Source organism: Heliconius melpomene, chromosome 21, assembly GCF_056956725.1.
Source record: "Heliconius melpomene rosina isolate 202511_hmr_F chromosome 21, ASM5695672v1, whole genome shotgun sequence".
Lineage (NCBI taxonomy): Eukaryota > Metazoa > Arthropoda > Insecta > Lepidoptera > Nymphalidae > Heliconius > Heliconius melpomene.
In genome coordinates, this window is record NC_140409.1 from 1,504,263 (window position 1) to 1,519,756 (window position 15,494).

Consider the following 15,494-nt stretch of genomic DNA (forward strand, 5'->3'; position numbering starts at 1 on the left):
TATTATAATTTTTTGTCGTATTCTGAAGTTTTTAAAGTTGTCTGTGTCTTTTTCGTGGTCTTCACATTTGGCCATCTCATCCATAATCTCCGAAACTGTTCCCAAAGAGGATTAATGGAAGGAAGATTTTTTTAGGATTGTTACCGACTTACCTCCTTTTCTAGGTAGCCAGCTCGAAGCGCGATTTGGTTTTCTTTCATGCGGCGCGCGTCACGTGACCTCTTGGCTGCCATATTGTTCTTCCGCCGGCGTGCCCAGTACTTGTCGTCTTTCAGGTCATCGGGCACGAACTGCCGACGACGTCGATATGAGGTTAACACGCCGCGCCAAACACTCAAAGCACCCTTCACCCAATTATAATATTTTATTCCACTACCCCGACCTGACCGTACCCTGCGTCTTCATTACTGAGGCAATGAATCAACGTTTTTTAATTCTTTTTTATGAAAATTTCGTTCATCTTTCCGAAAAATATTTACAGAATCTATTCAAATGTAGTTCAAATACGATTTTTTAAATAGATTTATCAAAAAAAAAATAACCCTATTCCCAGTCTACTTATAGCAATAAATATACAAAATATTTGTACTGGTGTCTGTGCGGAACCCAATTAGTTGCAAGATGTCGGTAGCGTCGGTGTGGCACATGACACATTATTTTGTATTTTATGACAAAAAACAAACGGAGGTATTTAGCGTAGATAGAATTTTAGTATCTTTCATAAATAATTTTCAAAATAGTGTATCATGTGTTGAAACAATAATTTAAGCGTGTTAATATCTAATAGATAGGGAGGCGAAGAAGCAAACTCGGGATTTGCTCGTCATTGAGACCAGGGTGGCGAAGCTTAGATGATAACAAGGATAAAATGTCATATTGTTTGACCGGTGGGGTGAGCGGCTATAGATTTTCGAAAATGTAAAAAAAAATGTTGCATGGACATACTCGAGCGCGTCAGATATTGATATCATCAATTTTCAACGTCTTCTTAAAGTAGATGTTAATCTGACAGTTTCCATGATGTAGGTGGTCGTACGTAAGAGTTAAAAATGACTAAAAAAAATAATCGAGCGCGTCAGATTTTGTGATTTTTTGAATCTGAAAAAAGCTCTTATATAATAATCTGACGATTTGGATGTGACGCAAGCTCGCAATCATTGTTGGAATATGCAAAAGAAATTCGTCATTTTGAAATACTCAAGCGCGTCAGATTAAGATATATATGGTTTATCTCCATGCCCTAGACGTGATCATCTCATAATCAGACGATTATCTGAAGGGACTTACTTAATCTGACATTAATATATTTTTTTACAAATAAAATAAACAAGTCAGCTTTACGTTGTATCCCGCACACAGCAGGGTAGGCAGAGGGAACCTAACTTTAAGACACTGTGTTCCCCACTTTCTGCCAAATTTTAAAGGCATTGAGTGTTGAGTAGCGGCACTTAACCTCGCGATTTTGCCTCGACACCAGAGCGAAGAAATGGAAATATACATTTAAATAAATATTTCATCTCCTGGAATGGAGATTGAACCCACAACCAGTCGGTTTTACAGTCACACTGTGCCCATGCGCCACGACTGGCCTCAATTTTTTTATTCAGTGAATGTAATCAATTGAAAAGCTCAAGAAATAGAATATAAATAAAAGAATGTATGTTTGAAATAGAATACTTGTATTTATAAAAAAAAAACTACAAAAAAATTTTCTTTTCAAGTATTTTTTTAAACTATCATTATCATTGATGAGTTAGGGAGTAATAAATAAAGAAAGAGTGAGAGAGGAATAGTAATACGGAGAGAGGAATATAGGCAATTCTTAGATACATTAAAACTTTATCGATCAATTTCTATTACTTCGGCTTGTGGAATTCGTCAAATTATATATTTTTCGTAATCCTTGAATTATTCCCTTCAAAATAAAATAAAAATTAGCCACACTTGAGAATGTCGAGATAACGTTTTTTTTACAACTATGTAGCCCTCCCCATATGTGTATGCGTCACTCTCAAATTGTCAGATTAGTGGAATATACACGATTTAGCATATATCTAACTTACCCTACCTTAATCTGAAGCGCTCGAGAATGTCAGATGATCAATTTTTTTTTACTAATCTGATCCTTTATCCTAGATGGGCGGCCATATATATGGAACTCATATTTGGTGGAAGTACGTAACCTAGTACAAGGAATCCCCAGTATCTTAATCTGCCGCGCTCGAGTAAATCCTGAAAGTCCCCTCTTCGCCTCCCTATCTATAATCTGTGTCTAATTTTTAATAAAAAAATATAATTAAATTTTTAATTGCAGTGTTTTTTAAGACTTAGGTGCTGTTTTGCTTTTTTCTTCGAAATCTTTCTTAAATGAAATGTACTTTTTAAAAAATTAATCGATTTTAACAAATTGAACTAAACTACAGTTACTCTGTCAAAGCGTTACAGACCACAGCATTTAGACTGCATAAGAATTTTCTCATATTATATTTATTATAAGATTGTAATAATTTTTATTGTTTGTAAAAATATAATTCACTTTAGAAAATTGTATTTTAAAATATTTCAGTCTTATTTACTTAATCATATCATAGATGTCACGAGATCAAAATCCACAAATTACCTTTAATCACATATCTACATATATATAATTTACTATTTGTTTCATATATTAGGTATATTCATATAACTTACAACCTTAAATATATACAAAAATGTTAGTAAAAATTGACAAAGCGTTAGAAAGCGTTTGTCATGCTGTGTGTGTGGTGTAAGAAGTGTTAGAAAAAAAATATATAAAAAATAACAGTATAATTTAAAAATATTAAACGCGTCCTGTGTACCCTTACATTAGTACTGAAGTGTACAAATATTTCTTTTTAAATAGATAATTATATCTAAATTGACATATGAAAATATCAGTGTTGTCACGTTTCAAAAGAAGAGTAGGTATAATTTAAAAAATATATTTTTTGATAAAAAAAAATATTAAGAAAGAGGGATTATTGTCAGTGATGTCAGGTATTGTCCATAAGAAATAAATAAGAGAATATAAATTTATTGTTTTATAACAGTTTTTTTTTTACAAAAATATACATATTCTTTTTAGGTCCGAAATTATAAAAATTTTGCAAATGAATTTAGTTCCGGGGTATCAATTAGGTAAGCAAATGTAAAGAACATATCAAAAAAATATAATGTAAAAACTTAACGAATGATAGCTACCAAAATCAACTTAAATGTAGGGGAAAACCGGGAGACTTGCCCAGATAGGAGAGTTGAACCATCTTTCGAAAATATGTTTAAATTTCACGTGAACGAAACGTCAAAGCAATCATGGGTCACATGCAAGAGGCCAATAACATGTATACTTATTTTTTTTTAATTTTAAAAAATGCAAGTAGCGGTACAATGAGTGATTCTTGTTGGCTCTAGAAATAGATTATCTAGGTTATATGAATTAAGTAATGACCTTGAATCTGATACAAGTGGTGGAATTTTCCAGTAAATTAAAAATATATATATATTAAAATATATATATTAAAATCACCACATATAACTATTAATTTCTTAGATCCAGATAATTTTACAAGTACTTGTTCTAAAATTACTTCAAAGTTTTCATATAACCCAGTGGGAGGTCTGTATACACCTACAACAATGAAATGCTCAAGCTCAACACAGGCCATTTCAATAGTTTGCTCAACGGAGAGACTCACAATATCTTTACGTTCTTTAAATTTGTAAGATTTTTTAAGATTGCTCTGCAATTTGTCTCTGAGCACATTAGTAATTATCAGAAAAGGATGGATGGTTTATTATGCAATGTGGCTACCTCCAACTGTAACTAACTCACCTCAGCTTCATATAAAAACTCTTTATTTAACTATTTTCAGAAAGTTTATTAAAGTAATTTTTTAAGATCTTTCTTTCAGCGGCTAATTTGGTGTAGTTTTTACAAATATATTTTGTTTTTTATTATTAATATATATTTTTGTATTTTAATGTATTTTTTAAATTTACTTTTACTATCAAGAACTGGCTTGGAAGTCACGGAATGATGACTGGAGAAGCCAGGAAAGGTGTATTCCCAACCAGCGTTAGTATAGGCGTTTCCGTGATTTGGTTACGAAGTTTGTACCAGATGGAAAATAATAATGGAAAAATAGAATATCCTAATACTATACCATATTCAGGGGGCCATGAGATGAAAGGTAGGCAGACCCGAAAGATTACTTTACCAGATTGATGAAGTTGATATATCTTATCAACGTAACTATAGAAATAATACACTGATAGGACTGCAAATAATACTATTGGAAACAAACTCTAGTAATAAGGGTAGTTGTAAGTGAAAAAGAGTATAACAACAAAGAAATTGCGTGAATCTGGGATCGAGATATTTTCGTTTAACTCTAGCTATTCCGTGATTACTTTTGTTGTTTTTTTAAGTTTCTTGTTTAATTAAGCTTAAAAGTATTAGTTAATTCTTTTGTTTTTGTTATAATGACGTTTTGATGCTTAATAACATAGGGGAACCTTAACGCTGGCACTTTTGGCGAACTGGCAAAACTCTAAAATGCGGTGCTTGTTCTAGCACGTAGAAGAAAGAAACGAAATAAATTCACTTAAATAATATTCTTAAGTCTCAGTAGTTCTAGAGATTAGTGCGTTTAAACCAAACAAACTCTTCATCTTTACAATATTAATATAATTTCTATTATAAAATTATTTTTCCAACAATAAACATAATTTTGTTTAATTTAGAAAAGGTTATAAGTGTGAGAGGTGTAGTGTTAAGTGACGCCGCACCCCGCAGGCTGTTGCAGCATGCCGCTAGGAATGATCAGCGCACTAACTTCATTTACCTGTTTCCTGGACTTCTTGATCATGGGTTGTGGCTTCAGTTCCTCGTCGGAGAACGCACGTGTCCTGGGGTCGAAGTCTCGGCCCGACGACGCCATGGAGAAGGCTGTAATTGGATAGTATTGGCCGTGAAATATTGCTTATGATTGATGTCGTCGTGAGTTCTGCGGCTTGGGTAACTCAGGACACAGTTATATCTTCGGTGTATGTGTCTTTCTTTGGATATGAATCGTTGATTCCCTTTCTAACAAATAAATATATCCTATATATCCTGCCTGCCAGGCAGCAATAATAGCGCTTGATAAAAATATATATTACTAGACGTCGTTTTTTTTGTTTCCGCTTGAAACGAGACACGGTTGCGTACATCTATATAAACAAATTTGACGTGACAGTGGCGCGAATAATTAAGTTTGTTGGCATCAAAGACAAATTCTATTACTAATATAATATATTTAATGATCTTTTAAATAATAGATAATAATTAAATTGTTGAACGTTAAGGTGTGTGTGAGTGAGTATAGATCTCGCTACGTTTGAATTTGAATCTCGCGACGCCCCCCACCTCGGGGCAACAGAGTTCCACGACATGGAAATTTTTTTCGCTCTCTCTAGTCATAATAACCGTGACAACGCCAAGCCAAAGTGACGTTTGTTATTGTTTTGATTGTAAAAAGTAATAACGATATTTAATTTTCTAATTTTGTGTAAAAATTGGATAAAAGAAACACAAAGTAATCAGAAAAACATTACAAATATTTTTAAATAATATCATTTAATATATTACGAAAGTTTTCTCACTGATATATATTAACCGAATAAAGTTTCGGCGTGCACGAAGAAATTTTCGTTCACACGTTCGTGCTACCAATTTTTGTTCATTTCGTACAAGTATCTCGATATTTGAACGTAAGAAGATACGAAAGATGATTAAAATGGCTCGTGCTACCATAAGCTAATTCCTTTTACGCACGGTAGGGTCGCTGTTCAATTCCTATACAAATTGGTCTCGATAAAGACACGAATATTTTTTCGATAGTGTTCGTGCTTGAGCTACAACAGGGTATTGTAAACAACGCGATAGAAATTGAAAATTGATTGGAAATTTAGTTAAATTTTGAAGTCTTTATACGGGTTTTATTTTATTAGTAAATAGTTCTACAATACAAAGATTTCATTAAGCGGCTAAGTAATTGCTACTGTATAGGATATACTATACCTATCTATAAAGTAGAAAAAATATCTAATAGAATCACTAATAAACAATTAAAATCTAAACCAATTATAAAATCTAAACTACAAAAATATATATAACCGTGATAATACATACTGGAGTCGGCTGGCGACAACGGAGGGTTAATTGTATCCGGACTCATGCAATCCGACGGCGAAGGTGATCTCTCGCGCTTTGTGACCGGCGCTTGGAGCCCCAAGGCGAGGCCTGCGCTGCCCCCAAAGGCGGAGCCGCCCAGGTGTGCGCCGCCCAGGCCCTCGCCCGGCATGCCATTCTCCGACAGGAACTCGTCTAAGTCCACGTACTGAAAGCAATTGATAGGTCACGCAGCGCCATACACAGCGCCAGCCATACCGCGGAGCCACATCGCATTCGCAAATTCGCATCGTCTATACTCATTTTATTATATAGATAATACAGATAAACAAACAATAACATATCATAATAATAAAAATAGATATATATTAGAAAAAAAGCACATCGTTGAAGCTACAAAGGGAAATGTCATATCAGGATATGAGACTTCTCTTACACAAAAACATTAAAACTAAGAGAACACTGACGGGAGGAGAGGCGGGTAAGCTACTATATTACCTAGTGCGGAGTAAAAGCTACACATAAACACGAACACAACACAACACGCAATAGGTAATAAAGTGGCGATTACTGACTTCTTGTACCTTGAGATCTGGGTCGTATGGAAGGGTTTTGTCCCACAGGTTGGGGCCGAGGAAGGCAGCCTGCGCCTCCCACAGCTCGTTGTCATCTTTCTTGTCTTCAAGGGCGTCCTTGCTGTTCACTGATTTGCCTGTAACAAAGGAAGGCCCGGTCACTGCAGCTCGCGCCTATCATAGCCAGTTTCTACCCCCACTTATAAAATAATAAATAAATATAAAATATCCAAGGGGGATAAAATCATGGCTGCGAACACAGGTACAGGCTAGTGCTATGTAATATTATATATATATAAATACGTCAAACACGATATATAATATACATTCGCAGAGCATATACAATTCGCATCGTAATACTTTAGTTGCTAATATCTATTAATAAATAATCAATTAATATATGTAAAATTAATATAATAAATAAAGCTATTTCAAATACAATAAATACAAAAAACAACTTCCATTTAAAAATAAAATAAAACAAATATTTTCTATGAAGATAATAATAAAAAGATGGAAAAGGTTTTTTATCGTTGGCTGTACTCGTATATAAATGAAGTCTAGCAACACGTGCGTGGGGGGTGTCACGCGGCAGGCCACGGGCGCTCCGCCTCGTGATCGGACAAAGGGCTTTAATACCCCGAAAATAAACGTCACACCCATATATATATTCTACTAAAACTACCCTCAAAGGTGGAGGGAGCACGTTACTTACCATGTGCCCTAAAATTACTTTTTTTATCTTAAAATAGACTAGGATTTCTAATACGAAATATGTTTTTTTATGAAAAGATTTTTCCAAGCACTTTTGCATTGTCGAACGCACTTGTCGTTCGCTACCATCAGCTCGGAAGGCAGATCTGCTGAAGAGAACCAGCAAGAAACTCCACAGTTGCTCTTTAATAAAATATGTGAATATAATGATGTATTTAAAAGAGATCATAAGTCTAAGGATTCGATTTCATTTCGTTCAATGTTTTCTTAGTAATTGAGTTTTTAAAAAGTAGCTTAAGTTACATGAATATATAAATCTTAATGTATAGAAATTTAACTAAAAAAATACTATTCTTTTTATATTGATTGTGAATTTTGTCGAATTTTGTTGTTTGTGTTATATACCACTTTAAATATTTATGTTATATATGAAACCTAATATTTCCTCCGAATTTTCGAGATGTTTCGTGCTGAGCGGCGACCGCGGCCGCGTTGCCTTGTTACCAGACCGAAGAAATGAAAATAATAAAAAAAATACTTCCTTGAGTGGGAATCGAACCCACAGCCGTCGCGTTTATAGTCACACGCTATACTAAACAAGGCCAGTAATATAGTCTGAATAGGATATGCATTAATAATTAAATCACTAGAATTGTTCTCACGAACAATGTTTTGTTTTTCTTTTCTATTTGCACGAGTTGACGTATTTACATAGGTACATATAATTTCAAAGAACTTATAATTATATTTAATTCTTATATATTTTTTTATTTTTAGTGTTATATATCTATATGAGTAGAGACTGTCATGTCGCGTGGTTGTGGGTTCGATTCCCACGCCGGGGAAATGTTTAATGTTTTTATTTCTTCGCTTAGCGCTTTATTCCGCACATAGCAGAGTAGGGGCACTGCGTTTTAACGCCATGCTTTGCCTTGTTACCAGAGCGAGGCAGAGAAACGGGCTACAGTTACGCCACTCAACATGTAATGTCTGTAACATCAGGCGATGAGCGGGGACCGAATGTCTTAACACTAGGTACATTAGCCTATCCCGCTAAATGCGGGATAAAGCTAAAAAAACCCTAACCGCTAACACATCTACGTTTTTCACTTAGCGATTAAAGTTAATATCTACCAATGTATAAGTGAAACAATTTTTGATAGTCATGTATAAGAAATATTAGCCAATTTCATTTTATGGTTTGTGAAAGTCATTTGTAATTTTTTTATTAGTAACATCGTCACCACATCCGAATAGGCAAAAACAAATTTGGGACAAGGAAAAATTCCACCTAGAATACTTGGTATTAACTTAAAAATAATTTAATTTACTTTATGTTGACGTTAAGATTATTATTATTTATAGCTAGCTTTTACCCTGCGGCTTCTCCTGCAGACCTCAAAAGAAAATAGCTACAAGTAGAGTATGACACAAGTAGTAAGTACGGTAAGTCATCGAAACAGCGCGAAATAATATCTTTATCGAGAAATCCAGCACCAAAATATTTTCTTAATTCTGATCAATAGCTTTTGAGATTAGCGTGTTCAAATAAACAAACTCAGCTTTATAATATAAGCATATTATTTTTGTCTTAATTATGTAAATAAAATGATTGTTAGAGGGTTACAGTAGCTCGATTTTAATTTTCATGAGATTTCGCGCCGAGAGGTTTGGTATATCATTTTGGAAATGGATCATAGTGAGATAAAATTAAATTGAATGGAATATTCAATTCAATTTTTGTAATATGCAATCATCTTATTTTACAAAGAATATTATAAATTTTTACCCCAATCCATAATTTAACATTAAGAATGTTTCTGAACGAGTAAATTAAATTATTTATTGACATCAACACACATTTGACTGTAAATTCAGTTTATTAAATAAATAAATATGTAGTTCAAGCGGGCGAAGCCGCAGGGGGTCGCTAGAGGTAAATAAATTACAATAGTTTTTTAAAACTTTTACTTGTTTAATTTTTAATATTAATTATATTTATTGTCGATTGTTATTATGATAATATGATAATTATAGAAATAATTGTTTTATTATTTTTATAATATCTTAAATACCTATACTATATGAATGTGATATTTAAGGAAATAGAAAATAAGGATGACGAAAGCGGGTTTTATACGCGATGGTCCTGGATTCGATTTTTATTAGAGAAACTTTGAATTGAATATGAATCAAAATTAGTTTACCTGTGAATCAAAATTAGCGCGAACTGTGTACTAAAATTAGTTAGCTAACTTGATAGTTCATGGCGTTAATTTCCGCAATATCTTTAAACTGTGCAGAAAGTAGATAACTCTTATCTTAACTCTACAAAAGGAAAAGAATTGAATTTTTTTTTCGAACATGAGGTTAATGCTGGCCCTATTGGCTTTTACACCGGTTGGGTAGGGAGGAGGGTACTCTGTCCCTGAAGAAACGCAAGCACTAAGTGGCTGCCTGTGAGGAAGTCGACGATTGTAAGAGCACACCCTGCGAGACTCGAACCTCGGCTCGCAAGAGCTGGCTATTGATAATGCTCTCCATGACTTTTGAGAGAAGGGAGGTGATGGCAATAGGCAGGTAGTTACATGGATCGGAACCATTGCACCGGGTTAGCACCGGTGTCAACGCAGTTTAGTTTGGTATATCATCACGCTTTGTATTCTTACCCTCACCAAATCGAACCGAAAATAATTAATTCCCCTAAATGAGAATCGAATCTACAACAGTGGAGTGACATGACACTAGGTTAGCTTCCCCCCGTTTAGCCTGCTATGAACGGGATACAACGTGAAAACATATGATATACTATTTATCTCTTCTATATCTATATATACAATAAGAAAGTAAAAATGGCACGTCTATATATTGAATATATTTAAAAAATAATAATAGTTCAAGCAGCCGAAGCCGCGGGCTGGCCGCTAGTATTACAATAATTAATCATAAAAATAAAATAACTTGTTCACCACTTAAATAGAACCAAGTTAAAATCTAACAACGTAATGTAACACCAACGGCTTCCTAGTGTAAAAAAACAGTTGGAAGTAGAGGAAGCGGGAAGCGATGTTACGTGCACTTTCATACGTTCCGGTGAACGGGTTACGTCGCGTTATGTATCGTAATCTTAGTTTTGGTTTGTTATTTTTTTCCTAGGTTTTCTGTATGGATTTGGTGTGAGTTTGATAGAAAATGTATTGAAAAATAAATAATTATTATTATAATAATTATTCATTTTGTTTGTAAATGTCCAGTATTTTTGGTTTATTATTAAGTAAGATTTCTTGTACAGGCTGAAAATCTAGACGGCTAAACGCGACATTTGAGACATCGGACGAAAAGTGAAGAACGGAGTGTCTTAACACTAAATTCCCTTTGCCCACCCTGCTATATGCAGCATACAGTGCGAAGCATTTTTTTAAAGCAAAAATTAAGAAACAGAGTGACTTAACACTATACAACTACAAATAGTAGGATAACTTTATAAACTAAATTATAATTATAATAAACTTTACCTTTAATCATACAAAATAATTCTAAATGAAATCTTAAAATAAAAACAAACATCACGCTTTTCCCGCACCGCAAACAGAGAAAACTTAGAATTAAGACATTCCCCACAATTCTCATGACACGGCATACGGATATTAAATAACGTAGCACAACGCCGCGCAACGTAAGACAACATAAGGTAAAACGCAAAAACATAATAATATAGGTCACACGAAACCGCAAGCTAAGATTGTAGGAAGCAAGTTACTTCCGGACCGCGCCGGCCAGACCACTCTCACTTTCAGTGGAGAAAGTTGGATGACGCCATCGCGCACTATGCAACGATTATTGCCTGTTGCCTTTGATTTTTCTTTGTAATTTCTTATTCTATATGACTTTTGTATGTTTGGTTTGAGGTTAGTGATGAGAGAGGACTGTTTTTAATAGTTTCAAGCTGTATCCTGCTGTATATGTTAGGTAGAGGGAATCTACTGTTAAGACATATTCCCCAATTTCTGTTAATTTTCTAAATATTGTCAAAACTCAATATCGTTTTTTGTCTTGTTACCAGAAATGCAACCAGAAACACAATAATAAAACGATGACCTATTTTAAGTTCAAAAGAACACAATAGTTATATCAAAATTATAAGTAACGAGGAGATTCAAAACCCCAGAGATATCAAACCAGAGGAAGCATCATTGAAATGAACATCAGACTGTTCTCTGAGCCTTAATTTTGACAGTAAATTATTTGTAAGCATAGTTTAAATATATAACAAATATGTAACAAAACTATTTAAAAATCATTTAAAGACTAATGAAAAGAAGAGCGATGCGTTCGAGTTCCGCCACTCAACACAGAATTCAGTGGAAAGTGGGGAACGATAGTGTCATAATAGGAACAAAGTGTCTTAACACTAGGTTCCCAGGACACAGCGTGAAGCTAAAAAAAATCCTAAAACACTATACTATTAAAATAACATAAAAATTATAGATAAAATAAAGTTGTGGCCCCAGGCGTAAACCCTGAGGTACGTCTACCGCATAACTTAGTATTCGGCAATGGATTATGGCAGAGAAAGTGTTCAAAATGCGACTTAACTGCCACTCTCACTGTTGCGGGAAAGTTGTCGAAGTCGGGTTGCCCTTCGCCCCGCGAACTTATTTCATTTGCTTAGAGCATTCTGCAGTTTTGATAACTGATGTTAATTAATTTGGTTTTTCAATATAATTTTTTTAATTGATTTTTTTGGATAATTTTGATTAGATTAGATAATTAGTTTACGTGTTTTTAAGAACGTGTTCTAATATTCTAACATTTTTTTTTAATATGTAGAAGGACTGGCCAATTTATAAGCCATGATGACTTTAATTCCACGTTGCAATTAAAACTTAATCAAGATATTAAACTATCTAAGCCTTTTAAATAATTTCTTTTAGAATAGGTCTAGTGTTAAGTCACTCCTTTCTCCATCTACGTATTAAATACTATATTTCTGAGCTATCTATAGAATATTTTGAATATTTATAAAAGAATGTGGGATTATGATGTATAGTCGGGTCAATAACCAATAATTGACAACATTGTACTTGCTTAGCATTATGAAATTTGATAATATGTTTATAGTTAAGTTTAGTTTGTAGTCGATGTAAGTAAACGCGACGATTATGTATATATATATTCCCACTCTGGAAAATCAATTATTTTCAACTTCCTCACTCTGGTAACAAGCCAAGACGTCGTTGAGTTCCTCCAATCAAGGAAAACGGGGAAATGAAAATAACTCATTCCCCCGAGTGGGAGAACTCATAACCGACACGATTAGAAACCAACGCTGAACCACTGCGCCACGACGCCCTCAAATTTAATTTATTATATTTTTTATAAATAAATTTTAAACCTACTGGACAAGAAGTACTATTAAGTTCGAAATATTTTGATTCAAGTGACAATAGTACTTATTTATATATGAATTAATTGCGAAAGAGAGGCATTGAGGAAAAATGTGTGCTCGTTGTTGTAATGACTTAGTTGGACTAAGTTGCTTCTTGTATATGTTATGTTTGTGTTTTTTATTTTTTAAAGAAACCCTAAGTTAAGTCATTCCTTTCTCCACTTCCGGATTTCTACAGAGACATATCAATCCACGTTAGAGATAGAGTTTGACATTCCTTCGTGTGTTCTCCATACAACGTGACATTGGCGAAGTGATTGGTGCTCAACTGGCACGCTCGAAATGTAAATAAGAACGAAAATTCGAAGCTGTTACAATCGTTAATGCTCAATACAAGAAAATAATAAATTAATTGATTAAAGAAAATAATAAAAACAATGAATATAGACGGCAATAGTGGCGCAGGGGCACAAAACGTGACTGTCAACGTGGGGAACGGAGTGTCTTAACACTAGGTTCCTTTTGCCTACCCTGCCGTGTGCGGGGGATACAGTGCGAAAATGACTTGATTTTGATTTATTTTAACTGATATTATACGATAGTTATTTGTTAAATATTATTTGCGAAAAAGCTAGTTATTTGTTAAATAAAAATACGTTACAAAAAAAGACATTTCTGTCATCTATTAAATTAAATTAAATGATAAAATTATATCTTGTCATCAATAAATAAGAAAGTATTGAATAAATAACTGCTGGATATATGTAGGTATATCTCTGTGTAATAATAACATCTCTATCATATTAATAATCACTCTAAATGGGATCCAAACCTATAATCATCAGACAAAAATTACCTCATATTCATTGATACATAATAATCACGTAAAGTATTCAAAACATAGCAAAGTTATTGGCATTCCAAGTAAGTACTGGAAAGCTGCGCTTGCGCAACATTACTTCCTAGTCGGAAAATATAGGTAAGGAGTGCCGATAGGTAATCAGGAGAGGGGGTAATAGGTAAAAGAGTATAGAGGGGTAACTTAAAGGGGGGGTACGTAAGGAAGGGGGAAATGGGAAGTGGTTGCGTAACGGTAACAGTGAAAGTGTTTTCCGTTCGACGTTGTTTTGGTAGATGTGTGAATTAACGAAAGTTATATAGGAGTAGAGTAGCTGTATGAAAGTGTCGTATTTTAATATGTCGATGCTTGTTTAGAATGAATTAAATTTGCTTTTATATTTTTTTAATTAAGCTATTGTGCTGTAAAAAATAAATAGAGTAAAAAAAATCATTGGTTTTTCCTAATTATTAATGAATAATGAGATGCGTATTTTTTATCCCTTGCACTCCCCATGGTAGCGAAAAAATTAAAATATTAAATATTGTATTTCCTCGAGCGGAATTCGAACCCACAACCAGTCGCGTTTACAGTTGCATGCTGCTCCACGACTAGCCTCAACGACTGGCTATGGTACTATGTACCTAGGCGCGTTTATCAGGAGTAGTTTCAGCGTTCTTCGTCACGTTTGTTCGGCTTTGCCTTTCATGTCAGTCAATGAGTCAGTCGGCAATGGAAGTGTTTTATATATATTTAAGAATACCGGTAAAATAGTTAAAATAATAATACTCTTTTAATTGAAGTAGATTTTTTCACAATAATCAAAAATTAGAAAAAAATAGGAACTTTTTCTGTCAATGACTGTCCTAATTCCTATTTATCTTATAAAGGAGGCAAGAAATAGAGACTCGTCACTTTGAATGCTGTTTTTAAAATGCTTAGTGAGTGGTGTAACTTAACGCCGTATTTAGTTTAATTAGATTATCTAAACGAAAATGACTAATTCTAATTCTAATCAATTTACTCAAATTTATAATCCCCGTTCTGGCAAGGCAAAGCGCGGCGTTGACTTACGTTACTAATCACGCAGTTTCGTATTCGTATCGCAACCGGAGGACGGTGAGTCTGAAACTATTCTCTCTATCTTCTCCGTTAAGAAAAAAATGGGAAATTGTACTCAGAACCGTCTCGCATGTAACTATCGACCGAAAGAAATTCAATTTGAACCATTAATTCTTGAGATGAGTGCGTTCAACCAAACAAACTCTTCCACTTTATAATATTAGTATAGATTACCGCTATAACTATAGAACTACAGAAGTAGTCACTTCTCAAAGGAAAGTGTTTGTAAACAATCATATCAGGGCAGTAGTGTCGACACGCTATGTAATTTACTAACACGTCATTCATTTTTTTAATAAAAAATGGTTTATTATTGTTGATTTGTATAAGCACACTGTGTTTTATTTGAGTAGTGGGTTCGTTTCCGTTCAAGGTGGATATTTTCTTAATTAATTTTGGTTAATATTATAAAATTAAATATTAAAATATTAAGTAAAATCGCTTTTTGTATAAAAACTTATATATTATGATTATGATTAGGAATTATAACCGGGATGATTGTGGGTTCGATAACCACTCGAGGGGAATTAATTATTTTTAATTTCGAGAAAAAATGGCGTTTAGATCCCTCACTAGGCATGCAATGTCTTGAAATCGAACAGTAACTGAAAAATGGAGTGTCTTAACACTGTTCTCTCTGCCTACCCACTGCTTCTTTACTTA

At 33.8% G+C, this 15,494-nt stretch overlaps 1 protein-coding gene across 13 annotated transcripts in view; it reads right to left on the minus strand.

The window, feature by feature from the left end:
• Pdp1 (PAR bZIP family member Pdp1) overlaps positions 1–15,494 on the minus strand; it is a 147,384-nt gene that overhangs the window by 2,719 nt on the left and 129,171 nt on the right. For 6 of the 13 annotated variants that reach the window (XM_085205805.1, XM_085205799.1, XM_085205796.1 and 3 more), the window contains 4 exons: positions 6,769–6,905; positions 6,194–6,401; positions 4,866–4,969; positions 153–344 (listed from right to left, as the gene is read on the minus strand). In XM_085205805.1, coding sequence (XP_085061931.1) covers positions 153–344; positions 4,866–4,969; positions 6,194–6,401; positions 6,769–6,905 — 641 coding nt within the window. Of the gene's footprint in view, positions 1–152; positions 345–4,856; positions 4,970–6,193; positions 6,402–6,768; positions 6,906–15,494 lie in introns of all 13 variants that reach the window. The other 7 variants (XM_085205798.1, XM_085205797.1, XM_085205806.1 and 4 more) reach the window with 5 other exon arrangements.